At 43.7% G+C, this 26,487-nt stretch overlaps 1 protein-coding gene across 5 annotated transcripts in view; it reads left to right on the forward strand.

Moving 5' to 3' along the window:
* The first annotated feature begins 10,825 nt into the window (after positions 1–10,825).
* Positions 10,826–26,487, forward strand: part of LOC147428391 (E3 SUMO-protein ligase SIZ1-like) — a 53,351-nt gene continuing 37,689 nt past the window's right edge. The window contains exons 1-4 of one of the 5 annotated variants that reach the window (XM_086496580.1): positions 10,826–11,045; positions 11,412–11,507; positions 11,603–11,660; positions 11,800–11,881. In XM_086496580.1, coding sequence (XP_086352706.1) covers positions 11,019–11,045; positions 11,412–11,507; positions 11,603–11,660; positions 11,800–11,881 — 263 coding nt within the window. In that variant the 5' untranslated portion in view covers positions 10,826–11,018. The remainder of the gene's footprint in view (positions 11,046–11,411; positions 11,508–11,602; positions 11,661–11,799; positions 11,882–26,487) is intronic. The other 4 variants (XM_086496577.1, XM_086496576.1, XM_086496578.1 and 1 more) reach the window with 4 other exon arrangements.

Below are 26,487 nucleotides of genomic sequence, written 5' to 3' on the forward strand. Positions count from 1 at the left end.
ACTCAACTAAAGCATTACCAAGCACGACATCGGTTTCCAGTGTTCCTTGGTTGAAGCTCAAAAATTCCCAGATGGCACACCGATCGAGCCGACCAGACTGGTACGGAATTGGTCCCTGGTGAAATTTAATCTGGCGATATCTTGGTAACTGTATCTCCCATCACTGATTTGAAAAGATGAATGTGCTCCACAAAGTGAGAACTTCAAGACCATGCATTCACTTCATTTTTATCCCCTCAGCTGTAGTTGCCCAATCCGGTACGGATCTGCATCAACTTAAACTTCAAACTACCATAGCTTCTTCACTGTAGCTCCAATCGAGGAGCCATAAAGATAGGCCGGTAGAGCACTTCAAGCACTATACTTCTAGATCATAAACTCTCATATGTGCTCACTTCAAGCATACTCTTTTTTAGAATCATCAAGGCATCTATTGGCCCTTTAAAGCCGCATCTGGCATACATTAACCATTAAGCTAGCTTGTTAGCAAGCCCTGAACACTGATCATTAATTAGGTAAGCTTCAATTAAGTTTGATGTGCATCTTCCTAGTATCTTTCTTAGCATGGGAGCGGAGCTGCACGACAAAGTACATGATTTTTGTCAAACAATCCATAACAAGTCCTAATGTTTTATCAAATGAAGATGGTAGGAATCAAGAAGAGTTAGACTTGTCTAATGTTCTAAATGGATTCCAAGATGTTTTTATAGATGATCTCCCTATGAACTTACCTCCAAAATGAGGGGATGATGACCATCAAATAGAGCTCCTACAAAGAAGCTCACCGCCTAACAAGCTTCCTTATCAAGTTTTCCAACCTCGACAAGAGGAGATCATGAGGCAAGTACCAGAATTGGTAGACAAAGGGATGGTGAGGCCTAGCTCCTCTCCCTTTTGTTCTCCAGTCCTTTTACTGCAAAAGAAAGATGGTACATACCGCATGTGTGTAAACTATCGAGCACCAAACCATATCACTATCAAAAACAAATTTCTCGTATCGCAGGTAGAAGATCTATTTGATAAGCTACAAGGTTCGAACTACTTCATTAGGATTGACCTTAAAAGTGGCTATCATCAAATAAGGATAGTGAGTGAAGATATCCTAAAGACCACGTTCCGTACAACGTTTGGTCTTTATGAATTTCTAGTCATGCCTTTTGGCTTGACTAATGCAGTGGCCACATTCAATCGTTTGATGGAGAAAATATTTTATACCCTACCGCAAGTTCACTAGAAGATGATATCATCATCTACTCCAAGTCTGTGGAGGATCACGAGCAACATCTCCAGGTGATCTTTCAAGCTTTTGTTAGGTTTAATGGCCATGTGGCCGACCGCCCATCACTAACTGCTCTACTGACCCTAAGTGTACAGTTATACACTTGTGTGAGCCACTAACACTAAGTCTTGTGTGTATTGTGCTTGTGCGCATATTGTTTACAGAAGAAGATAGGGGGCACTGTGTGTTGGCTCTCCCCCTCCAAGCCGTGTGTGTGTGGCTATGGTGGTGTGAGTGTGCGTGCGTGTGTGTGTGTGTGTGTATTCCTCTTCCCCTTCCTTCGTGCTCCCGGCTCCTCTCCTTCATCTGGTATCAGAGCTTGGGTCTGAGCGGTAGAGACATCGGCATTATCTCCGTGCATCCACAAGCTTCAAGAAGAGCTAAGGCTTAAACCTTAGTGTGCAACAAGAATCGGTTTGCAATCGACTTGCTGCAGATGCTGGAAGCAGAGCAAGCACACAATTGATTTCCGTTTTGTGTGTGTAGGTCAAGCAAAGAGAGGGATCTTATTATGAGCTCCTTGTGTCCACAGATCAACCCACACACACTACACAGCAAGCGGTTTTGCAGAATCAAATTTTGCATGGGTGCATTTTTCGCCCAAAAATCACTTTTTTGGCCATAAATCCTTCAGACATACTCAAATATACGCAACCAAAGACTCTTTTTTGGGGTTTTGGCACGTTTTGGATGCAGAGGTAATGTATTGTTGACCTAATTTTGATCACAATTTTTTTTGCAGCAGCTGTGTGTATTTTGCATTTTGCAGAGGCACGTATTTCAGAGCTTAAATTAGGGCTTCAGATCAGGGTGATGGAAAGCTTTGGAGAGTTGAATCTTCAGCCAATTTAGAGTGGATGTATACATGTGTGGACAGCCTAGTTGATTGACAAATCTCTTGTTTGGTCCATAGGTTTCTGGCATCGATTGCATTGGTTGCCATTTGATCTGGCATTACATTGAGTGGTTTATGCTCATTGATTGCAGTTTGTCAGATTGGGCGGTTATGCCTTGATATGGAGATGCTCAATGATGCTTGAGTTGGCTACACTTTATACCAGTGATTTGGTGCAGCTTGAGACTATGGTTTGGCGCAGCTTGCCGATTTACTACCATTATACTGTCGGTTTTTCGTAGTGTGCATTGAGAATTCCACACTTTGTTTTGTGGTAGTGTTTGCTCTTGCTTAGAGCATGTTTTTGGTAGTGGTTTTGCTCTCGGGTGGAAGAGTGTATGCCATATGCGGAATGACCTAGTGCATGCAGGCTTAGCATGCGGTAATCTCTTCAAGTGGGAGAGATTTGATAGGCATTGTCTAGGTTCATCGATTACCGCATCTTGCGTGTAGTTTTTTGGATTGATTTGTGAGCAGGTTCAACTCATGTATGCATATGCTTTTGGTGCCTATTTGAGTGCATTGTTAGATCTTGTACGGTATTTGTGGATACTGCCTTTGTACACCCTCTGTGGAGCCACTTTTGGCTTAAATGATAGTCCCGGCCATTTCTAAGACTTGGTCCGGAAGATAGACATTTTTGAGACTTGGCTATATGTTTGTTGCATATCCTACATTGAGAGGGTCATGGTGAGGTTTTTTTGAGCTGGGGTATTCTCAAATGTGGAGATACCTTCAGTGATATAGGTAGCTGGAGTTACCCTTACGTGACCTCGCCATAGGACATGTATAGAGTGGGATAGGTGCTCTTAATGCCAAGTTAACGGTCTATCATCAATGTGACAGTTTATGCACCTCAATTGCTCTCTATATTGTATGACTTGTGGGTGGCATTTCCCTCTTTATGCACTTTGATTGACATATTGGTCATTTTGTCTCTTATATTTTGGTTGATATAGTCCCAAATATAAACGAGACTCTGTCAAAATTCTCCAAGAATCTTTTGGATTTGTCATAATGTCTACTACCAAGGAGCGTGATATCTATGCCTTGTGGGTGGCATTGCCCTCCTTATGCACTTTGATTGACATATTGGTCATTTTGTCTTTTATGTTTTGATTGATATAGTCCCAAATATAAACGAGACTCTGCCAAAATTTTCTTAGAATCTTTTGGATTTGTCATAATTTCTACTACCAAGGAGCATGATATCTATGACATAAAGAAGTTCGATGGCATTAATTTTCAGGTTTGGAAAAACCAAATGCAAGATGTGTTCGTCCAAAAGAAACAGAAATTGCCTATTATCTATGCGGCGTGAACTAAAGACATGAACTTGACTGAGTTTCAAGGGAAGAGCTTGATGAGCTATGCAGGTCTACCATTAGACTGCAGCTTTCCGAGTCAGTATACTTTTCAGTGTTAGAATGTGATACTACCTATGCTATATGGCAAAAGTTATGCGACACTTTTGAAAATATTTATGGCTAGTAATAAAGTTTTCATGATGCGAAAACACTTAAACCTTTGCATGAAGGAGTCAAAAGAGTGGTTCTCTTCCATTCCCATGGTCTCCCACATTGGCCATCAAGTGGGAGAATGTTAGGTTTAATGGCCATGTGGCCGTCATCACTAACTGTTACTGACCCTAAGTGTACAGCTATACACTTGTGTGAGCCACTAACACTACGTCTTGTGTGTATTGTGCTTGTGCGCATGTTGTATAGAGAAGAAGATAGGGGGCACTGTGTGTTGGCTCTCCCCCTCCAAGCTGTGAGTGTGTGTGCGTATTCCTCTTCCCCTTCCACTGTGCTTCGGTCTCCTCTCCTTCAGCTTTGAGGGAGAACAAACTTTTTATCAATCAAAAGAAGAGTGAATTTTTCCTTCAAGAGATTCAATACTTAGGTCCTATTATCTCTCAAGATGGTATCCGTATGGATCCATCAAAGTTAGAGGTAATAAAAGCATGGCATAATCCAAAGAATCTACGTGATCTAAGAAGCTTTATTGGTATGTGTGCATACTATAGATGCTTCATAGCAAAGATCTCTCAAATAGTAGGACCATTACATGACTTAACAAAGAAGAACATTAAGTACTCATGGACTGCTAAAGAGCAAAATGCTTTTGACAAGTTCAAAGAAAATCTTACCTCCTAAACCCGTTCTTATGCTTCCAGATCTCTGAAAACCATTTTAGGTCCAATGTGATGCTTGTGGTGATTGCCTTGAAGCAGTCTTGCTTCAAGAAGGGCATGCCATAGCATATGAGATCCGAAGACTCAATGCCAATGAACAAGTCGTGGGCATATACTAAAAAGCGATTTTAGCTGTTCTACATGCCCTAGACACATGGAAGAATTATCTATTGGGGACTCCCTTTATTTTGCAAACGGACCACCAAAGTCTCAAGTACTTCATGACACAAACCAAACTTTTCAACAAAAAAATGAGGTGGGCAAATTTTCTTTTGAAATTTTATGTTCATATTTCTCACATTGTTGGTAAGCACAATCAAGTGGACGATGCACTTCCACGACGACCAAGAGTCAATGCGGTGTCTATAGCAACTCACAATGATCTATCAACTATGGTAGATGAGTATGCTACTGACCCTGACTTCAAAGACATAATGTCAGCCCTTGCATTGGGAAAGAAAGAAGACCCATTCACCTTGCAGGATGGTTATCTTCTATGAAATCCCATGCTCCTCCCTATGCGGGGCATAGAGGCATTCAACCTACTCTTCGAGGAGTACAGACATAATTCTATTGGCCTACCGTGAAAGTGGACATACAAGAGTATGTTTCAAAATGTGTGGTATGCCAAAAGACCAAGTATGATAGAGGGAACCAACCTGGATTACTCTAGCCATTGCGAATCCCTAATTCACCATGGGAGACTATATCCATGGATATTATATTTGAATTACCCAGGTCTATCCATGGGAATACGGACAATAGTCGACACATTTAGCAAGCAAGAACACTTTATTCTCACTTTATTTCTGTCAAAAAGACTAGTAAGACACACCAAATGGCAACTCTCTTCATATCTCATATTTTCAAACACCATGGATTGCCAACATCCATCGTGTCAGATAGAGATCCTAGAATGACCATTAATTTATGGAAAGGTCTCTTTGAAAATCTAGGTTCAAGATTGAATTTCTCTTCGGCCTATCACCCACAAATGGATGACCAAAGTGAGGTAGTCAATCTTACGATTCTCGATCTACTAAAGACTGATGTTACCAAAGTAGATCAACACTCACAATGGAAGCAGTACTTACCCCTTGTAGAGTATGTGCACAATAATATTGTCCATACTACTACGGGAAAGGCACCTTTTGAGATCATAGAGGGAAGACCTAAAAGACCCTTGCTACTTAAAGTACATGGGAAGATCTTTGTTACCGATAAATATAGCCGTGACCTACAAGAATATTTCTAAAAGATTAAGGAGGCTAGATCCATCTCTCAACAAAGGCAAAAGGATGCTGCTGATAAGCACAAAAGAGCCTTAACATTCAAAGAAAATGATTGGGTCTTAGTCAAGTTTCCCAAGGCCGATTGAGACAAACAACGAGCGAAAATCCTACGGGCCATCAAAAGTATTATGCTAAACTAGCAAAAAGATACTATGGCCCTTTTCAAATCTTGAAGCCAATCAATGACATGGCTTATCAACTCAAGTTGCCTAGCCATTGGCTCATACGCAATGATTTTGATGTGAGTCTACTTAAGCTCTACAAAGGAGAGCCACCAAGTGAACCAATTATTGAAGACCCCCTAGAAATTGAAGACCAAGAAGAGGTGCTACAACCGGAAGCTATTCTTTGAAATGAGGACAAGGTACTACAACATGGTAAGATTATCTGATGGTATCTTATTAAGTTCAAAAATTATCCTTTTGAAGATGCTAGATGGATGCAAGAAATACAGCTTAAGGATAGTATGAACCTTGTCAATGCTTACAATGCTACATTAAAGTAAGCAAATGTAAATGTTTCCTTTAAATGATCAATGTTTTTGTCTTATAATAATAATTCTCTTTTTCATGTGCACAAATTTAAGTAGTATGCATGCTTAGAATCATGTTTATGTTGATGACGTCTCTCAAACACCAAGTAGAAATTGTCACTCTACTTTGGAACTATGATATGGACTAAAGAGCAAACATGCTTGCGACAGCTAAGTCTCCCAAGCCGCAAATGGATTAGTCATCCATCTTGGAATGATGCCGTGGGTAAAAAGGGATCGTCTGCCCGCTAAGAAACATGGACTAATGACTAAAGCTTTATCTCTTCTACCTCATAGTTGATGATGACTATGATTTCAAGAGATAGGTAATGTCATAAAATGTAATATCTAACCAACGGAAATGATTTTCTAATATTAAACTGATCATTCAATGTGGGAGAATAAACAAGAACAAGGGTTAAAATATAGATATGTGCTTATGGATCTATCTCAACACGGGGCCAAGGTTAAAGGGGTCCCAATGAGAGATGGTATGTCAAAGAGCAAGGCTAGCTAATGGAGCTTAAAGACCTTAGGGTTAGCTTCATCAAAGACCTCCAAAGGTTAGTGTTAAAGTCCTTAGACCTTAGGCAAGCTAGGGCTATGCTTGAGGTGGGAACTCGGCCCAAGCTTGAGGTGCTTGTCGTGCTTGTTGACTAAGGTGCTTGTCGTGCTTGCTGACTAAGGTGCTTGCGATGGTTTTTGTGCTTATTGACTAAGGTGCTTAAGGTGGTTGTCATTCTTACTGACTAAGGTGCTTTAGGTGCTTTATGACTAAGGTGCTTAAGGTGCTCCATGACTAAGGTGCTTAAAGGGCTAAGGTGTTCCAAAAGTCAACAAGTATCCCTACGCATGGGGGGGCGACCCCTCATTATAGTGGCATGAGAGAGAACACACATACCCTCACACAAGGCAAGCCTAGTCTAAATAAGCAACAAGGACACATGTCAAGTTCCTCTCCATGTTGCCCTCATGGTGTCCCTAAAGCCTATTGGTTGGCCTCTCAAGGGGTCCAATGATGATTTAGCTAATTAAATTGATTATTTATACATTTATCAAGTTTTCTCTCTCAAAGGTCCTAATGCTATCATGGTTGCCTGATATGCACTCTGCATGTGATTGGCTAAGCTTGTAGGAGTCCAATCAATTTGAAGCTTGAGCTACAATGAGGGGTCGACCCCCCCCCCCCCCCCCCCCCCCCCCCCCCCCCCCCCCCAACACGCACACACTCTCATTGTGTGAAGTGCAAAGTGCAAGAGCTCCATCTCCTTCTCCAAGCTTGTTGAGAAGTTGAGAGCCTACACCAACACTCTTGGCTATGGAATGCAAAACCAACCAAGAGCCATGCTCCAATGATTAAGCTTGCCAACTTCTTCATCATCATTATTATGATAGCTATGCTATGCAAGAAGAGTGATGATAAGCGAGGAACTATCTCTTTCCCGTATATTACTTCTTCTTCCTCTTCCCTACCCTCATTCCTCGCTAGCTCTCTCCACCTTCGAAGGTGTTTGAGGCCTTGGGACTGAGGGGATGGTTAATGCTTTTACAAAGTTTATGTTATGCTCATGATGCACGAAGCTTTCCATCTTCATTGCATCACCTAGGTCACAAGGAACACAAAGATTGTATTGGACCGAGTCTCCCTTTATGGGAGAATCTATAATACAAAAGCCTATTGGAGGGGGGTCCGGCTCCACATAAATCGGTCCTCAAATGTTGTCTATGTTCTCTAATTCTCTCTCTTGCAAAAGTATTGTTCATGCCAAGTTAATTAAGTATAATGGTTATGTTGCTACCGCTAACTAGGTTCACCCTCTATGTTCTCAAAGTAGTCTCATAAAAATGCTCAATCTAGTTCTCTTAATTTCACTACTCTCAAAGTTCATAGGTCATTTCCATTACATTAGCTATCCATGGGGAATTAACTCCCTCAAGGGAGTCTCTCCCCTTTATGATACTCATAAGAGAGTCCTCGTTCTCTATTTATACCGTGGAATTTAAGCCCCCATATAATATGGGTCATTTTCCTAGGCCACATGGTACAACTTCATGGATTTTACCCTCCGAATGGACAAAACCTTCATAAAACTGACAAAATTGATCATTTTTTCCCCCGATCAAGGTCCAAAGCCCACATTTCTAGCCTTGAGGTTACAAATTCAAGTCATGGCTCCAAAGGCCCGCATAGATCCATTTTCTCTAGAGATATCAAGTCATCTCCCAAATGAATTCCAATCTAAAGAAAAGCACCACCATTGGCATACATAATTGAACTATTTGCGTTGCAAACCCGATCAAAACCCTGCCCAAGCAGGATCTTTGGCATACATTCCAATTGAAATCTTGTTGACTCTAAGTCACCAATAACATTAGCACAATCCAAGCATTAACACAATAAATTCTTCGTTTGACTTTGTTTTTGTGCATGCAACGGGGCATGACAACGTTCTTCACCTATGGAACACATTGATATGATTTTCAACAACACCATAACAATGTCATAACAAAAACATATCATCATCAATGTGCCGTCATCATTAACCAAATCTAAATAAAAAATATTCAATAATCCATATACATATTTCCATTACGCTAGTGACATGTTGACCAAGTTTTTCCATTAGCCCCTATCCCCCTTCCTTTTGACTAATCTTCTAACTCTCCCTAGAAGGCATTCGAAAAACGTTTTACTGGCATTCTGCTCCCTTATGTATTCCGTAGGCACTTTTGAAGGTAGCATCCTTCTTCTAGCATCAATAGGCCATGAATGCACCACTTTCCCACTTCCCCCTTCTTGGGTTGTCGGGCCACGTTTTAATGGCATTTTGATCGTTAAAACACTTCATAATCCAAAATGAATTTCCTTAGCACTTTTGAAGGTAGCATCATCTTTCTCACACTAATGAGCCATGCACGCACCTTTCTACCATCTTTGTGATTCCCGGTCCTTTGAAAATTTTTACCTTTCTCTCTCTCTCTCTCTCTCTAAAATTGTTAATTCTAGTGAGAGAAAGTCGGTTTACGTAGACCAAAAATTGAAGCGGGGATCTATAGTTCATATTGGCTCTTATAAAATACACATTTTGTGCTAATAGGTTCCGCAATGCAAACATTCTGAACACTCATGCTTTTTGAGAAGAATTTTTTGTGAATACTAAAAATAAATGCATTCAAAACATTTGTTAAGTAAGTGATTAGGATGGATATACTTAGCTAACATTCATGCTTAATCATAAACTTAATTATATGATGCTAATAAGGACTAGGAGTGCACAATGACAAGGCAATTGCACATAATCTTGGAATCATTTGAATGAACAACTTGAACCAAGTACAAGGACCTCTATATAGGCCAAGATGAGAGCTCCATCTGACCTTAGAGATGATGCATGAGGGAAAATTCGAAATTCACAAGTGGAGGCATTGTATGGGTGTGTGTCGCATGTGAGGCATCTCCCAAATCTAGCAAAGTATCCTCTAGACAAAGTACAATGTATTTGGTCAAGCTGAATAGGGGAAGTGCTCCATGGTGTGAGCCAGGCACAAATCCTAACCCCCCCCCCCCTTTTGTGTTTGAGAACACCAAAAGATCACCCTAACCAACTAGAAGAGTAGTGATTCAATGGGATTAGCCCATGAACATGTTCACACTAATTGAAGTTTCTTATTCAGTATATGCTAGGATCTAACACCTTCGACTTTGATATCACTTGTTAAGTAAGTGATTAGGGTGAATAGATTAAGCTAGCATCCATGCTTAATCATAAACTTGATTAGATGATGCTAATTAGCATTACGAGTGCACAATGACAAGGTGATTACACATAAATTAGGCTTCATTAAAATGAGCAACTTGAACCAACTACAAGGGCCATTATATAGGCCTAGAAGAGAGGTCTAGTTGACCTCAAGGATGATGCGGGAGGGAAAATTCGAAATTCACAAGTGCAAGCCTCATATGGGGGTGTGTGGCATGCATGCGATACGTGAGACATCTCCCAAATCTAGCAAATTATCCTCTAGCCAAAGTACAATGTATCTACTCAAGATGAATAAGGGGTAGTGAGTGCTTCATGGTGTGAGCAAGGCACAAATCCTAACACCATGATGACCTTAAAATGTGGATTGTTTTGCACCAGTTGAGTTAATGTTCCCGATAATTTGCAATCAAGTTTGGCTCGACTTGGCCAAAGATGGGAAGAGTCACAACGAGCAGATTCATAGGTAGAGCTTAATAGAGTTATGTTGACCCAATGGTCCTTGTCTGTGGGCAATTAAAAAAATCTAGGGCTTGGGAAGATTTGCAAAACTTTGCCCTTGGGATAATTCAGCGTTTGCTTTGCTAGTAAGCAAGCACACAAGCAACTACGGTTTATGTAGGAAGCACTGTGCTTCTTCGTAGGCATGCTTAGCCCAACATCCCTATGTCAAGCTGTGGGTGTAGATCTACTCAAGAGAGGATACCACGATGGCGCAAACCTCGATCGTGCGAAAACCCCCTAACCCTTGGTTTCTTCGAGCACTCCACCCACAGTATATTATTCTTTTGGGTTTGAAATGTAAAGCGGCATCTCCATGAAAGCAGTCCCTTTTTAAAGCGCGTTACAAAAGTCTTGCGACTCAAATTGCTCTCTCTGTAGGCCTAGCGTTTTACAGATACTCTCTCGCTTGCTCGCGCGCACTCTCTCTCTCTCTCTCTCGCGCGCGCGCGCGCGCACGCACTTCCGCCTTTAGCATTCTCACGCATTTTCGACTGTGTTAGCTTCTGCTGGCCGGTGAAAAGATTTGCATGGAAGCAGGTACCAACGGCGATCACCATTATGGATCATCTCGCTCTGCAATGCAAGGTATGCGTGCCACTCTAGAGTACAGAGCTTTCTTTTGAGCGTTTGATTCATCAGAGAACAAACATCACTCATTTTACATCTCGATTTCTCTACATGCAACGTTGATTTGTTGTTAGACGCATGATGCGTGCACATTTTAGGCCTCAATCCCGAGCATTTTTATTCGCAGCATTCGGGGTTCTTCTTCTAAATGAGCAACCCTTCAAAGCTCTCTGAATAAGGGAGAATGAGTGCACAGAGCCTGTATTTGTTTAGATTAGCAACTTTTGTTTAATCATGCTGTCATTTTAGTTCTCATGAGAAATGAGAGTCTGCTTCGCTGAGAGCCCAGGTAAGGATTTATCGCGGTTGTTATTCTCAACGCAGGAAAAGTTGGAATCATTTCGCATCAAAGAGTTGAAAGATGTTCTGTCAAGAATTGGAGCAGGAAAACAAGGCAAGAAACAGGTGAACTTGATGAAGGTGAAAGGGCACCATTTGCAAGTTAATTTATTTGTAATTTGGGAGACTTTACTCATTGATGTTATTGCGTCTCTAATGTACAGTAAATTGTGCAGGTGCTCGTGGACAAAATAATGGCTATATTTCTGTCGGCGGAATGGGGACCTTCAGCGGGTATTCTCTTGTTTTTCAGTTTTCAAAGAGTTCAGTTGTCTCTGTTTTGGAGTCTTAAGAGAAGCTCAAGTTGGTAAGCAGTGTGACTGGATTGCTTGTTGGGTTTCTTCTTTTGTTAACATAGTGTCTTGCACTTCAGGACCGAAGCTTGAAAATCTAACAGCTAGGAGGAGCTCAAGGAGTCGAGAGGATGTTGCAAGGATCGTTGATGATGTGTATAGGTGTGATTTCTTTAGTACATGGAAATTCCAAATTTGTTTTGAAGGTCATCTTCAAAAGACACGGTTTTTAGATTTTCTTCAAACTCTTTTCTATGCTTTGCTGTGGTTTAGCTCTTTCTTTCCTCTTTTATGTTTCTTTGGTGAATATATCTCTCTCTTGTATTGTCCATCTCTTATGTATCTGAACTTTTTATAATTTCATTTTGTCATCTTTGATGGGGCCTAGAGAGAGAGAGAGAGAGAGAGAGAGAGAGAGAGAGAGAGAGGGGGGGGGGGGGGGGGGGGGGGTGGAAATTGCCAAGCGAAGCTGCCATCTTATCTTCTACGACGCGAACCTGACTGCCCGCCATACCTTCTTACACCAGCAACTCATATATGTGGAAAGCTGTCTCAAACGGGAGCGCACAACATTATAAAATGTACTCGGATAAATAGAGTTTATCACTTAATACTGAAGCCAGAGTATATAGAGAGAAAAAGATAGATAGAGAGAGAGAGAGTGAGTGAAACCGGCCTGTACTTTCCAAAAAGGGCAGTAGACTTTAAACTTAAACCTTATTTGCTTTCACCCATTTAATTTGTCGACCACTTTACCTGTACTTTCAAGACACAACAAAGGGGAGAGGGATTAGATTGCACCTGTATGAGTAGACCGACACCAGATTAGCCCCTAACTTAGGTGCTCCTTTCGGTATTTCTTTATTGTTCAAAAGAGGGAATAAACGCTGTGGTTCCCTACAAGCTGCCCCGCACAAACTTGGCTGAATTTCAACTGTTCCGGCCCGATTTCGGCAGCATAACTGTACTAGGACCCTTCACAGTCAGTATTGCCACGCATTGACTGACTTTCCCGACACATACGGGCACTTTGCAAAACCTGGGGAGAATCTGCAGCACGCTGAATTCTCTGTTTTCAGCCCCAAAAATGCGCCGGATCACCTGTACAGCGGTCCCCTCGCGTACCCGAACCTCCTGGGGGTATTAGGGTCCGTTTAGGGCGAAAACCCTAAGCCTGCAAAAATACACAGCAGGCTGTAATTTACTGTTTTGGGCTCCATTTTGCATGCCGGTCGTATCCGTAGCAAGTCCTCGAGCTCCCGCACTTGTAGGGCTACTTGCCCTTTGAATCGGACGAGATTTTTGGCGTGAAACCTCTCCGAATTCACCTGTACCTGTGGGGGATTAGTCGCTAGCTAATCCAGTACCTGTGCAAGAGGCTCTTGCCTCGGCAATCGCGCATGAACCCACACAACTGTACATTGGTCAATTGAGAAGCCCACTAGTGGGACATAACATACTGCCATAGGGGAGAGAGAGAGAGAGCAGTGCGTAGCGTGCAGGGCATCACTTCTGGCACCGCACTATACATAGGAGGGAAAGCAAGCACTCCATAGCTCTTAACCTGTGTGACAAGCTGAAAACTCAGCCTTTCTTCTCTAAATTCAGCGCCAACTCCTCCTTGCATTGGAAAGTGCACCAGAATGTGCCACTTCGCGCATTTACAAGCATTTTTCCGTTTCGGGGTTGCTGCCTAAAAATCTCCCAACCGGTTGCCCAGTTGACTTCACGGCAGAGTAAGAAAATGTTCTCCTTGTCATTCCGAAGGTAATGACTCAAACACATTTTCAGGTCCCAAAATAGCAGTTCCCTAAATTTTAGAAGATGCTGCCATTGTATCTCTCTAGGTCATCTGACCCCCTTTGTACACTGTAGCCACACCCAAAACTGAAATGTAGCCTCTGTAGCAAAGGATTCCACTTTGGCTAGTCAATGACCCCACTTTGGCTAACCATAGTCTTTGTCCAACCTTAGTGCTCTCTTGCCCTCAGGCTTGGACTCCCTCTGGACAGTTCCACACTAGCTATGCAATGCAGGGCAGTTAGATTTCTCGAGGGGTGTTTCCAAAAAGTGAAAGTAAATAAATAATGAGAAAGAAATCAACAAAAAGGATAGATAGTAGTCATACGCTGGTGACAGTGAGAAGATCGACATAGTGAGAAGATCGACATAGTACTGAGGACGAGAAGATGGGTTGGTCCCCCCGTAATAGTATCTTTATTATTGATGAGAAGTCTATACAAGCACTTGAAGCGAACGTATTACCATGTTTGTTCTAGAATAAGACTTGATGGTTCTTGGAAGTCTCGACTTCTTATTCCTAGGGCAAAACCCTATTCCAAGGAACTTCTGTTCCTTCTTCCTAATCCTCGAGAAGCAAGGTTCTCGCCTTTGGATCTCACCTTCCATCCTAAGGGCACAGCATCCCTGCAATTCTTGTCCTACTCGGTTTTCCAGAGTCCTCTTCCCGTAGAAACTCTTCTTTCTCGGACACGGAGTCCTTTCTTGGGAATCTGAACTTCCGAATCACAACTCGAGAGACTACCTCTCTCCGATCCGTTTACTTCCGAAACCCGGGTAAGGAACCCTTGGACTGAGCTGGCTTTAATTCCTCAGAGCACTTTTCTTCTGCGGAGGCTCATGCCTTTCTTTGCTCCTACTCCCTAACGAAGAGATAATTCACGTGCAAACAAACAATCAGTAAACAAAAACAGAAAATCGTTACCTTCGATGTCTCCACACTTGGAACGCAACTCGGTTCACGAGAAAGCAACTTCCCGGAAGAGATCTCTGTGCGGAAATCCTGGCTGAAAACAGAGAAAAACAGCAACATGTCGCGGTGGAAACTTTCTCCTTAGGCACTTCTTCGCCATGGAACTCGCCTACATAGTCTTGGCAACATCCGGTACACTCGAGACAGCCATGAGGTTCACCGGCGACGTTCGTCTTCGTGGTTGATATCTGCAGCACCTCCCCTTGTTCCTAGCGCTAGTGTTTCTGAGACCTCTGAGTGAGAGAGAGAGTTTTCTTTTATTGCTTCTTGCAACCGGCAGGAATAGAGGAGGGGAGGGGATGCTAGGAAAGCGAAATTGCGAAATCGTTTTCTTTATAAAGAAAAAGAAAGAAATAAAATCTTTGTCAGAAAAAGAGGAAGATAAAAACGCTGGCTGATCTGGTGTCTTATTTGCGTGGTGGTTGCCCGCTTATTAAGTGGGCGGCCGAGTATTTAAAAAATGATATGAACCTGCCCAAAAACTCAATAAAACCTATAAGTTAAAAACAATGCTTTCACAGCACTTTCCCTGGCGTCCCTGGATGCAATCACATGCACAATTGCAATGTAGACATAAACTTCCTCACGGAAAAGCATCTGCTTTCCCGAAAAGCAACCCGCTTTCTCAGAAAGCATCCTCAAAGTTTTCTCCGAACCCATCTTCATTCAAGTGCTTGCTCATCCTTGCGCACAATTCTAACACAGTTCGGAATTTCCTCCCGATTATGGATATCCCCTTTCTGATGCACCCGTCGCCCACCTTGTGACGCATCAGGAATACCCATTACCTAGTCCTTTCCTATCGAACTTATGGTACAATCTCCTTCGCGATGCTCTATGTTACCCATCCTATGACGCCAGAGATGTCCGTTCCCGGATGGTCGAATACTTCCTCGCGATGCTCCTGGTCACCCATCTGATGTGATGCATCAGAAGTACCCGTTCCTGCTGGGCTCATAGATATTCCCTTTCACAGTGCTCCCGTCATCACTTTGAATGACGCACTAGAAATATCTGTACTTGGATGTCTCCAGTGAGAAAAACAAACCCTCACTTAAACTTCCAATAATTCATTTAGAATTTTTTTTTCTTGTGTTCCAGTCGAGAAAACCCTCTCACTTTTAAATCCAATAATTCATTTAGAATTATTTTTCTGTAAGATAAAGCCAATTTAGCAACATCCCTCTCACTTATAAACAATCGTTCTCAACTATAGAGGTCCAACTAAACTATCGGGGAGAAATCGAAAAAATTCAAAATCTTGCTCAAAAAATTAAATTAAATAGAAACTCAATAATTCAGTACTTACCTTACTAGTTCATGTCCTTCCTCTAGTACTTTGAGGATATCCTTCACCAATCATCAAAATAACGAGCCACGTAAGAACTCATCATTCACGTCTTTCCGAGAATTTGTTAACTCAATTCCACCTTCTCAATCCTGAGAAGAATAGTCCTCCTAGAAATCAATCTAGGTCTCTGTCCTCGCGCATAACCTTGCGCTATTAGTCCCGAGGATACTAAACCTCTTGTGTCCTCCCGCATAGGCATGTCGAGAGCATGAAGCTTATGTGAATCTTCCTGTGGCAGGCAAAGTGTGCCATCTTACCAAGTAAGTTCTTATTTCGTGCCTTTGCTTTGGGTAGGCCAATTGTCGTCATTCGAAGATCCCTTGTGCATTGCCACACGTCTATCCGCTTTTTTTTTCCTCCAGATCCAAAGTTTCCTTATCCGAGACTCTGTTAATTGGATTCTGCCTTCTCAAATTCGAGAAGAATAATCTTCCTAGAAATCAATCTAGCTATGTGTCCTTGCACATAATCTTGCGTTGTTAGTCCAGAGGGTATTTAGTCTCTTGTGTCCTCCCACATAGGGAATGCCCAAGTCATAGAGCATTAAGCTCGATGTCTTTCTTTCACAAACAGAGTTTGCGACCACATTAAAGAAGGTTCTTTTTCTGGGCCGTCGCTCAAGGTAGACAGATGGTTCCAATCCGAAGATTCCTCGTGTACGGCGGCAGTTCTTTCTAATCTTTTCCTCTTGCGAGTTATTACCACCAACAATGTTTCCTAGACACGCATTAGCGTCTCTCCCTTGCAAAATCATAAAAAATGATTCACCTTGCAAGCATCAATGACGACTTGCAAAATCTTAGGCAGATAAAATTCTATCCATACCATTCTATGAACATAAGTTCAAACTCGGTCCACTTAAGGGCGAATCCGCTTTAGATCTCAATGATGTTCTCCCATATGTGGTTAAGGTTATTCTTACCATTTTAAAACGGTTGGCGAATTATACTCTTACGAACATAATTGTTCGAATTTATTCCAACAACTTGTAAATGCTACTTGTCTTGCTCATGGAGAAACATTTACCACAACCAAAAGTTGCTGCTGTAATGGTAAAAGCACATAACGTACTCAATGATCAACGACCATCAGAAAACCTCTTTTCTATAGAGAAACTCAAATTTCTTCTACTGAACACATCTCAAATAGAGATTCTCGTGTCGGAATATCCTTGCGTGCAAGAAGGCACTCAAGAGAGCATAACAAACTCTCGTCCAGTTCCTGAAAAGGAAGTTGGTTCATCTCATTCCGTTCAACAAAAAAAAAAATGAGTGGTAGATGACCCACCTTGGCATAGGTCTGTATCTTCATGTGTTATCCATGTACCCAAAGGTGTACATAATTCTTAAGTTAGAGTTTCGGTGAACCTGGGAAATTACCTTCCCTTCGTAAGATCTTTAGAGCGAAGATGCTCAACCTGACGATCCCTTGGCTCGATCTTAGAGAAAAACCCGCTCATCGAATAAACTTGGATTTCAAATGTGGAATTCTACGAGCATAAGCCAAGGTCGTCTCTTGCTTCTTCCCTCATAAAGAGAGTATTCCTTCACTTGTACGAAAAGCACTACCATATCTTCCTTAATGGATAGGGGGTGTGGGCATAAAGAGTACTCAAGCTTTTTTTTTGCTTGAAAGGTCAGAATGGTTCCTTCATAATTTCCTACCAGCAGGAGCAGGTAATGTGTTTGAGAATTATCGGATACCAGATTAACATGGACGTTCCGGATGGTTAAGCAAAGCAGTTCATCGTGTAAAACAATGTTCTGACTCAACCCTACTCTCCTAAACACTCAAGAGTGATCAGTCCTGGTTAGACATGCATTCCTTGTGCGAAAAAGAAAACGCACTTTGTAACTTCCTCAAAGATGTAACTTTGATCAGACCTGCCCTCTCACTTGAAGTTTGAGGGTCTTCTATTCAAAAACTCAGGAGTTAGATTCAATTCCCTTACTCCAAACTTTCTCCGGATAGCAACGTATCCTTCGAGGAGAGGTAACAAAAATTCATTGTTTCTGTGTTCAATGGTTCCCGTCCCACTACGGGGATTAGATTCTATGTACACTGAGGTGTACACTTTCAGCTTGTATTGCTGACTCCACCATCTGTTGCAAAGTATCTTGCGGATGTGTTTACAAAATTCGGGCAAAGTCCTTTGTGTTGAATTTCATCTTTCTTTCCTCAAAGAGGATCATGTCACAAGGCGGACACCACGTGCCAATAGAAAAGAACAGACTGAACAGACTTTTAGCACTTCATTAACAACTAGAGAGAGAGAGAGAGAGAGAGAGAGAGAGAGAGAGAGAGAGAGAGAGAGAGAGAGAGAGAGAGAGAGAGACGTGGCACGGAGTGGCGGAATTCCACCCCAGAGATTATTGGCCCCAAACCTTGGCGCTCCTTTTGGTATTTCTTTATATTGCATCAACACAATACAAGCCGGTACTACAGACTCTGCACCTTTTCCAGGAAGCATGCTAGAGAATGAGCCCTAGCTTCATATTTAAAGGCCCTTGGCTTGAAAAGCAGTTACAGTAAAAAACCTTTAAAACTCAAGCTTCTAGTCCAAAAGCAATGCCAAAAGCTGCCAGCGTAATTTACAGAAATGTGTACAACCTGCCACGTCATCAGCTAGCGCAAAATGCGGAAATCCGTACAGCCTACCACGTCATCTGTTGCTAAATTGGCTTTATCTTACAAAAAAATAATTCTAAATGAATTATTGGATTTATAAGTGAGAGGGTTTTCTTGCTTGGAACACCAAGGAAAACTAATTCTAAATGAATTATTGGAATTTTAAGTGAGAGGGTTTTTCTCACTGGAGACATCCGAGTACAGAGTATTCCTAGTGCGTCGTTCAAAGTAATGACGGGAGCACTGTGAACGGGAATATCTGTAAGGCCACCAGGAACGGGTACTTCTGATGCGTCACATCGGATGGGTGACAGGGAGCATCGGAAAGAAGTATCCGACCATCCGGGAACGGACGTCTCTGATGCGTCATAGGATGGGTGACATAGAGCATCGTGAAGGGGATTGTACCGTAAGTTCGGTAGGAAAGGACTAGGTGATGGGTATTCCTGATGCGTCATAAGGTGGGTGACGGGTGCATCGGAAAGGGAATATCCATAGTCGGGAGGAAATTTCGAACTGTGTTAGAATTGTGCACAAGGAAAAGCAAGCACTTGAATGAAGATGGGTTCAGAGGAAACTTTGAGGAAAAACAGATGCTTTTTGAGAAAGCGGGATTGCCTTTCGGGAAAGCAGATGCTTTCTCGCGAGGAAGTCTATGTCTGCATTGCAACTGTGCATGTGATTGCATCCAGGGACGCCTGGGAAGTGCTGTGAAAGCATTGTTTTTAACTTATAAGGTTTTATTGAGTTTTTGGATAGATTCAGACCATTTTTAAAGGTGACCGACCGCCCACTTAATAAGTGGGCAGCCATCTGATAAATAAGGCAATAGATCAGACAGCGTTTTCTCTCTCTCTTTTTCTGGCAGAGGAGCGAAAAAAAAAATTTGAAAAAAAAAAAAAAGGCCGCGACCTCTACGCGAGCAGCTATTGGTGCCCGTGGCTAGGAGCTATAAAAGCATCACATGCCCTTACTCAGAGAGGAGGACCAATCTTTGCAAGGAGGAGATGCTGCTGCAAATTTCAGCCGTGAAGAAGACGTTGCAGGTGATGCCCATGGCTGTCCCAAGTGTACCAGATGTCGCCAAGACCCAGTGCGCGAGTTCCCTCGCGAAGAAGTGCCTACGGAGCGTGTTTCCATCATGACAAGCTGCTGTTTTTCTCTGATTTCAGCTCCTAAACGTGTAGACGGGGCTGATTTAGGAGAAGGAACCGCAGAACACACCTCTTTTGTGTGTAGGATTGGAAGAGAGGATTTTCTATGGAGAGATCTCTTCCGGGGAATTGCTTTTCGAGAACGGAGTTGCGTTTCGAGCGTGGAGACTTTGAAGGTAACGATTTTCATGTTATGAACTCTGAGTATTTGTGTACTTCCTCTTAGTGAGGGATTAGGAGCGGAGGAAGGTATGAGCCTCTGCAGGAGAAAAGTGCTCTGAGGAACTAGAGCCAGATCAGCCCAGGGGTTTCGTACCCGAGTTTGGGAAGTAGATACATGGATCGGAGAGAGGTAATCTCTCAAGTTGCGATCCGGAAGTTGGGATTCCCAAGTAAGGACTTCGTGTCCGGGAAAGCAGAGTTGTTCTGCGGGAAGAGGACTTTGGAAATAGAGTTCTAAAAGAGAGTTGTAGGGATGTCATGCCTTGAGTCTGGAAGGTGAGATCCAGAGGCGAGAACCTTGATTCTGGAGGAATTGGAATAAGGAACGGAAGTTCCTTGGAATAGGGTTTTGCCCTAGGAATCGGAAGCTGAGGCTTCCGAGAACCATCAAGTCTTATTCTAGAACGAACGTGGTAATCCGTTCGGTTCAAGTGCTTGTATAGACTTCTCCCTTCAAGTATAAAAAGCAATCTCGACATCAGTCAAGCTCGAAAAGTCGACTGACTTTCCATCCTGAAACCTGCACCAAAAATTAGGGTTAGATTCATTCCATAAGATCGTAGCCGAGCACAGCATGGTCCATCAGCTCTTGGACAGACAGTCTTTCTTTGGTGGCGATGGTAGTCCCAAGATAGCAATCGCACCGAACCACAAAGGTTATCAACTCGAGAAGAGACATCTATTGAGAGATGTCGAGAAATTTCAAGATATAATCTGCTAGGGTTTCCATGGCAAGCTGTCACGTGACACATCCAACCTTGTGTGTCCGTGGACAAGCTACAACATAGCAAGGGTTCAGTCAGTCCAGTCAGTCTAGATTTAGAAGTGATATGGCACTTTTGTGAGTCTATTCGTAGACCGTGCATTTAGTGTAGATGCATATCCTCTGGTTGCACACAGCATGATCATAGGCATTCCCATCAGAATCCATTAGAATCCTTCAGGGGAATTTTCCAGTGCATTTAGCTTATTTTACCTATTTTGGACATTTTTTCAAAGTTAGTCGGAACGCGGAACGGGAACGGCGACGGGCCTCCCTGCGGAACGGGGGAACGGGAGGCTATAAAAACACCCAAATATTGTTTTTTTTAGCGTTATGTGTTTGAATACAAGTAGTACTAGAGTCCTTTGACTCTAATACCCACAAAAAACACGATTCGAAGACCATTCAACCTTATTATGACTTGATTGGGATGTGCATCTCCCAGAGTACATAGCACATACACAACATTGAGCAAACACAATGCCCATACATAATGCTCTCAAATAATTGTAAGAGTAGTAGTCAAAGATAACACTTTGGAATTAATTATGGGTAACAAGCCTCAAGGGCCATCAAGGTGCTACAAAAATTTAAAAAACCAAAGGGGGGCAAACCAATGACCACAATACCAAAAGATTGAAGGTGACAAATACCATAAAGATGCTAGTAGCTATAAATGGCAAAGAGGGCAAGGCTCAAGCAGCCATACAAAGAGGTAAGAATAAATGGCAAAGACTCAATACTCAAGAGCCACTAGCCTGAGAGGCCTCCCAATCCGTAGTAGCCGGCTGTAAATCATGCACATCCTCCCATTCCTCATCATCGAGCTCTAGGCCCGCAGCCACGGATGAAGTACCTGGTGTTGGTGGATGTGCATCTCCACCTGCCTGAGGAGCCTCTTGCTCCATCTCCCAGTGTGTAAAAGGATCTGTCTGTTTGTTTGTACTCTTGCAAAGCATTTTCAAATTTGCGCTGACGAAGACATAATCATTAGCCTTCTCCACTCCAAGCCGATTCCTCTTCTTGGAAGCAATGTGGCTTAAGGTACTGCACAATTGCTCCAAGCATGAGGTACTAACTGACTGACTGAGAATACGGATCGCCAATCTCTGAAGCTCAGGGCCATCATAGCCATAGTCCTCCCACCATAGCACTGAACCTATCTTCCTACGATCAATCTGAGCATCTGGACTGCCAAATGACCCCCTCATCTCTCTGTACTGTCGCAACTGATCTCTGACAATACGTCGCCCATCTCTGTCTAGAACCATCTTGTTTAAGATCTCTGTAAATTGGTTCATGACTTCCCTATCTCTCTCTTGACTTGCACCTTGGAACTCTGGATCCACCATGTACGCTGCCTCGTGTAAAGGAGAGGCATATGAATTCCACCTCGAGCTGCAAAGCGCATCGATCTCCTCATATCGCTCTGCGTTCGGCTCAAGCTGTGCAAGCTGCTCAATCATGCGGTCCATTGCCTCATAAATCTTGCCAATGCAAGGATCCATGCCATCCTGAACTCGAAGGAAATGAACCACTGGTTTTACCTATGTGTCTACACTCTTGAGCTCCTTCCAGAACTCAAGATCCTCTGCCTTATCCTTGCACAAAATCCCTACAACTCTCTTTGCATAGGGGGAGGTGGTGAACTCATCACTGATGAAGACCTGTCGGACCGCATTTTGACATTCAGACAGCCTGCGCACAAGAAGAAAGTTGAATGCGAAGCGGGTGTCTGAATACTTTAGAAGCATTTTGCCGCCCGACCTCTTGAGGTACTCACTCCGAACCAAGTTGTGATTGTTGATGAAAGTAACAATCTTCACTGCATCAACAATGACCGGAGTGATCCAGTCTAGCTTGCCGATGTCTTTTAGAAGGTTGTTCAAGCAGTGTGCCATGCAAAGCACACTGTCACATGCGGATAGTGGCCCTCTATAATAGCTGGCTGCTGCCTTGTTTGATGCCTCCCCATCTGTGACAAAGGCCACCACGTGTTGCTCACCGATTGTTTCTATGGCCGCTGGCCACTCTGCAGAGAGGACATCGGTGGACCTGCCACTCTCGGTGGCATCATGAGAGTGCACAAAGTACATCTCTCCACTCGAGTATGCGACGAGACCATGGATAGATCTCTTCCTTGTATCGCTCCACCTGTCGGCAATGAGGAAAACGCCATGTTTTGCCCAAAGACGCTGAATATTGAGGGTTGCTTGCTCCACTATAGCCTTCTCTCGATCGAGCAAAGTGGTTCGGAGAGCCTCTGAAGATGGCGGCACATAGCCAGTGCCATACTCTCGTATCCGTTGCACCATGACTTTCCAATACTCCGACCTATTTCGATCAAACATAGAAGAGGTTAGTATCAAAAAGGTGGAAACGACGATAACGGAAGAAATGAGAGAGAAGATTGATAAATCATAAAACAATGAACATACCTCGTCGCGACAAATGGGATATGGTCGTGATAGAAGAATCGGGCCACGGCCGCATCCACCTTTTCCTTCTTCTTTGGGTCCCAAGAGGCGACAAGGGTCCTTTGGCGACGAATTGGACCTTGTGAAGATGCACCAACACCTACACCGGGTAGAGAGGAAGAAGGGAAAAATGAGGGTCTTTGGATCAATACCTTTGCTTGCGGGCTTGGCTTTATGGTTGAATCGCCGATCCTTTTCCTCGAGCTCCTTCCTTTTCTCGATGGTTACGTTGGTGCAAAATCTCACCTCATGTCCCGGCACTCGAAGAAAGTGTGCTCTCACTTTGTCATGCCCCCCTTTCCGCGTGTAAGAGCATAGCTTGCATGCCCATGCATGAGAACCTCCCGCCGCCGACAAGGTGCCCTCCGAGGTCACTTCATCCCACCACGACCATTCCTTCGCCTTTCGAGTGTTGCCCACATGAACGGAGGGGGTTGTACGAGAAGAAGAGGCCATGGATGATGGATTATGTGAGAGAGAGAGAGAGAGAGAGAGAGAGAGAGAGAGAGAGAGAGAGAGAGAGAGAGAGAGAGAGAGAGAGAGAGGCTTGAGCCTTGAGCCTTGAGCAATGAGAACTTGAGATAGATAGCTTGAGGGAGAGGCTTCACCTTTTGAAAGTTGAGACCGAGAGAAGGAGAGCTTGAAAGTTGAGCCTTGAGCCTTGAGCCTTGAAGGTTAGCCCAAGAGAGAGAGACAGGTGGAGAGCTTGAGGCTTGAGCCTTCAACCTTGAGCCTTGAGGGTTAGCCCGAGAGAGAGGTGGAGAGCTTGGTCTTCAACCTTGGTGCATTTGTGAAGAATGGGGGTAGAAGGGGCTATTATATAAGCTATGGAGGTGGGCACTGTAAGTGGACGTTGCTGCCCCAAACAATCAAATTTTTTAAAACTAAAAAAAACAGCTGTTTATAGCCGTTGCTTGCCGTTCCGGCCGTTCCGATCCGTTCCCGGCCGTTCCTACCTTTCCGTTCCGGTCACAGGCTGCCTGTCGGAACGTCCGTCCGTTCCGGAACGTTCCTTTCACTCCCAGCCGGCCGGAACACCGTTCCGGCGTTCCAAGGCCTCTAGAATTCGTTCCTCGGTAACTCTGCATTTTTCACTTATTATTTTTAAGTGACTTTTGTTGGAAAGTAGGTAGGGCAAATTGGGTAAGATAATATATAAGCAAACCAAGCTTAGCACTATTTGGCAGATGAGCAAGGAGAACGCAGGCCTTCGGCGACAGGTTCCCCCTTCTCTCTCAGCAAGACTCCCTCACCATTGGCGATTTCCCTCAACCAAGCCTAGCGTTTTTGGTTCCTCAGCGCCTAGCCTTCTCCCACTTGGCGTTTTCAGCAATCGTCACCGCATGGCAATCATTTGACATAGCGTTTCCACCAGAAGCTTCAACAAAGCCTAGCATTTTTCATCCCAGCAAGAAGCGCCACAGTTTTCAGCCCTTGGCGATTTTCAGCAGATAAGCACTGACAGTTTCAGCCATAAAGACCAGCAAGGGTAGCGTTTTCCATAGCGTTTTCAGCCGCAGCAGAATTTAGCCATTAGCGTTTTTGGACAGCAGATTTCAGCCCATTAGCGATTTTGGACAGCAGATAAAGAGTAGCAGATTTCAGCCATAGAGTCGGTCTCGCCGTCTCCGTCGTCGACACCGACATAGCCTAGACTTGCATCAGTCACATACATTCAGTCTGTACCAGTTTCTGCAATCAATAGTAGACCACTCTTACCGACAAGAGTGGGGCCTTCGGAGGAGGGTTTTACAACCGTCTTGGTGTCGTATTTCTTTTCTCTCTCTTTCTCTCAGTCTCATACACTTGCACACACAGTGTCCATTCACTTTGTTCGTGATCATTGCACTCTCTCATTAAGAACGGAAGGCTCTCCCTTCCATTAGAACAAAAGGAACCTTGAGCATAGTTCGGAGCACTCATCTTGAGCAAAGTTCAAACATTCATTCCGCTGCACCTAACATTGGTATCAGAGCTTTGGCAGTGTTTTGTATGACTCAAGGAAAGAACCACAAGAATCACGTGTTTTTGAAGAGTGATAGGAAACCCAAGAAAGAAGGGCTTGTCGAGCCTCCCCTTGTGCCTCTTTTCACTCATTGAGAGCGGACCGTGCACTTAGCGGCCGGCCAATCAACGTGAGGTGGGAAAAAGCAACCTTGGCGTGAGCGCAAGGCCGCTAAGGGGTGCGCCCGCGGGAAAGAGCAGAACTCGGGTGAAGAGAAGATCCTTCTCAAACACAGATTGCAAGCGAAAGAAAACCTCAAGAACCTCAAGAACTCAAGACCCTCAAGAACCCAAGACCCACAAGAACCCAGGTTCCTCGTGAACTTAAGAACCCAAGATTACAGTGCATGGTCATCACCCAAAGCGGAATGGATACTTCGCATACAGGTGACGAGCATGGGAGTGGCGAAGAAGAGTTTTCTCCACCAGGAGTTTTTCCCGACCCTCCTCCTTCTCCATCTACGCCACGAATTGCACCAACTCTTATGGAGGTGATGGTCAAGTCGATGATGGACATGATGGCACAACAACAAGAAGCGAACCGCGAAGCGGCTCGTGTTGCGTTGGCACAACAAGGAGCGACTGGCATTACGTTGGCACAACAAGAAACTACTCGCATTGCTTTGGAACGCGAGCACGACGAACGAAAAGAAAGAAAAGCACAAAGAAAGGAGGAAGCCGAAGCAAGACGAGCGGCCTTGGAGGCCGATCGTGCGGCTCAAAGAGCGGCCTTGGAGGCCGAGCGTGAGGCTCAACGAGACCTCCGCACTCAAGAATTGGTTCGACAAGTACTTGCCTCGAAGTTCGAACCGGCCAAAGATCGTGGGAGTTCTTCAAGTGGCGCAAGCCACGAAGCGGATTCCAACAACCCAGTCACAGAAAAGTTGACTTTCAGTAAGTATGATGGTAAGATAGATGCTACGGTTATTCATTCTTGGTTGCATCAATTTAATGCTTATTTCGCGACAACTAAGAAGACAGGGAATAGCAAGGTTTTGACGGCTATGTACCTTGCCGGTGATGCAATCAATTGGTACCACACATGGCAAGAGGCACAGTTAGCCGCGCATCCTAGAGGAAGCCGCCGAATTCACGCCCCTTTCCTTCAATTGGGCTGATTTCCAAGACAAGCTCAAGGCGCGGTTTATGCCACCTCAGTACCTCGCACGATTGAAGGACGATTGGCACGCTTTCAAGCAAAATGGTATGCTGGTTATGTCTTTTTCTAATCGTGTTTTGCAGCTAGGTACCCAATTACGCAAGTCGGATGATGAACGCAAAGAGGCATTCCTTTACGGATTGGACGAGTCAAGTACGATGTCGAGGTGCTCGATCCAATCGATCTCAACAAGGCGGTAGTGATTGCTCTCGCACAGGAGATGAAGCACAAGAAGGG

This window comes from Adiantum capillus-veneris, chromosome 23 (genome assembly GCF_014529385.1).
Source record: "Adiantum capillus-veneris isolate H3 chromosome 23, ASM1452938v2, whole genome shotgun sequence".
Lineage (NCBI taxonomy): Eukaryota > Viridiplantae > Streptophyta > Polypodiopsida > Polypodiales > Pteridaceae > Adiantum > Adiantum capillus-veneris.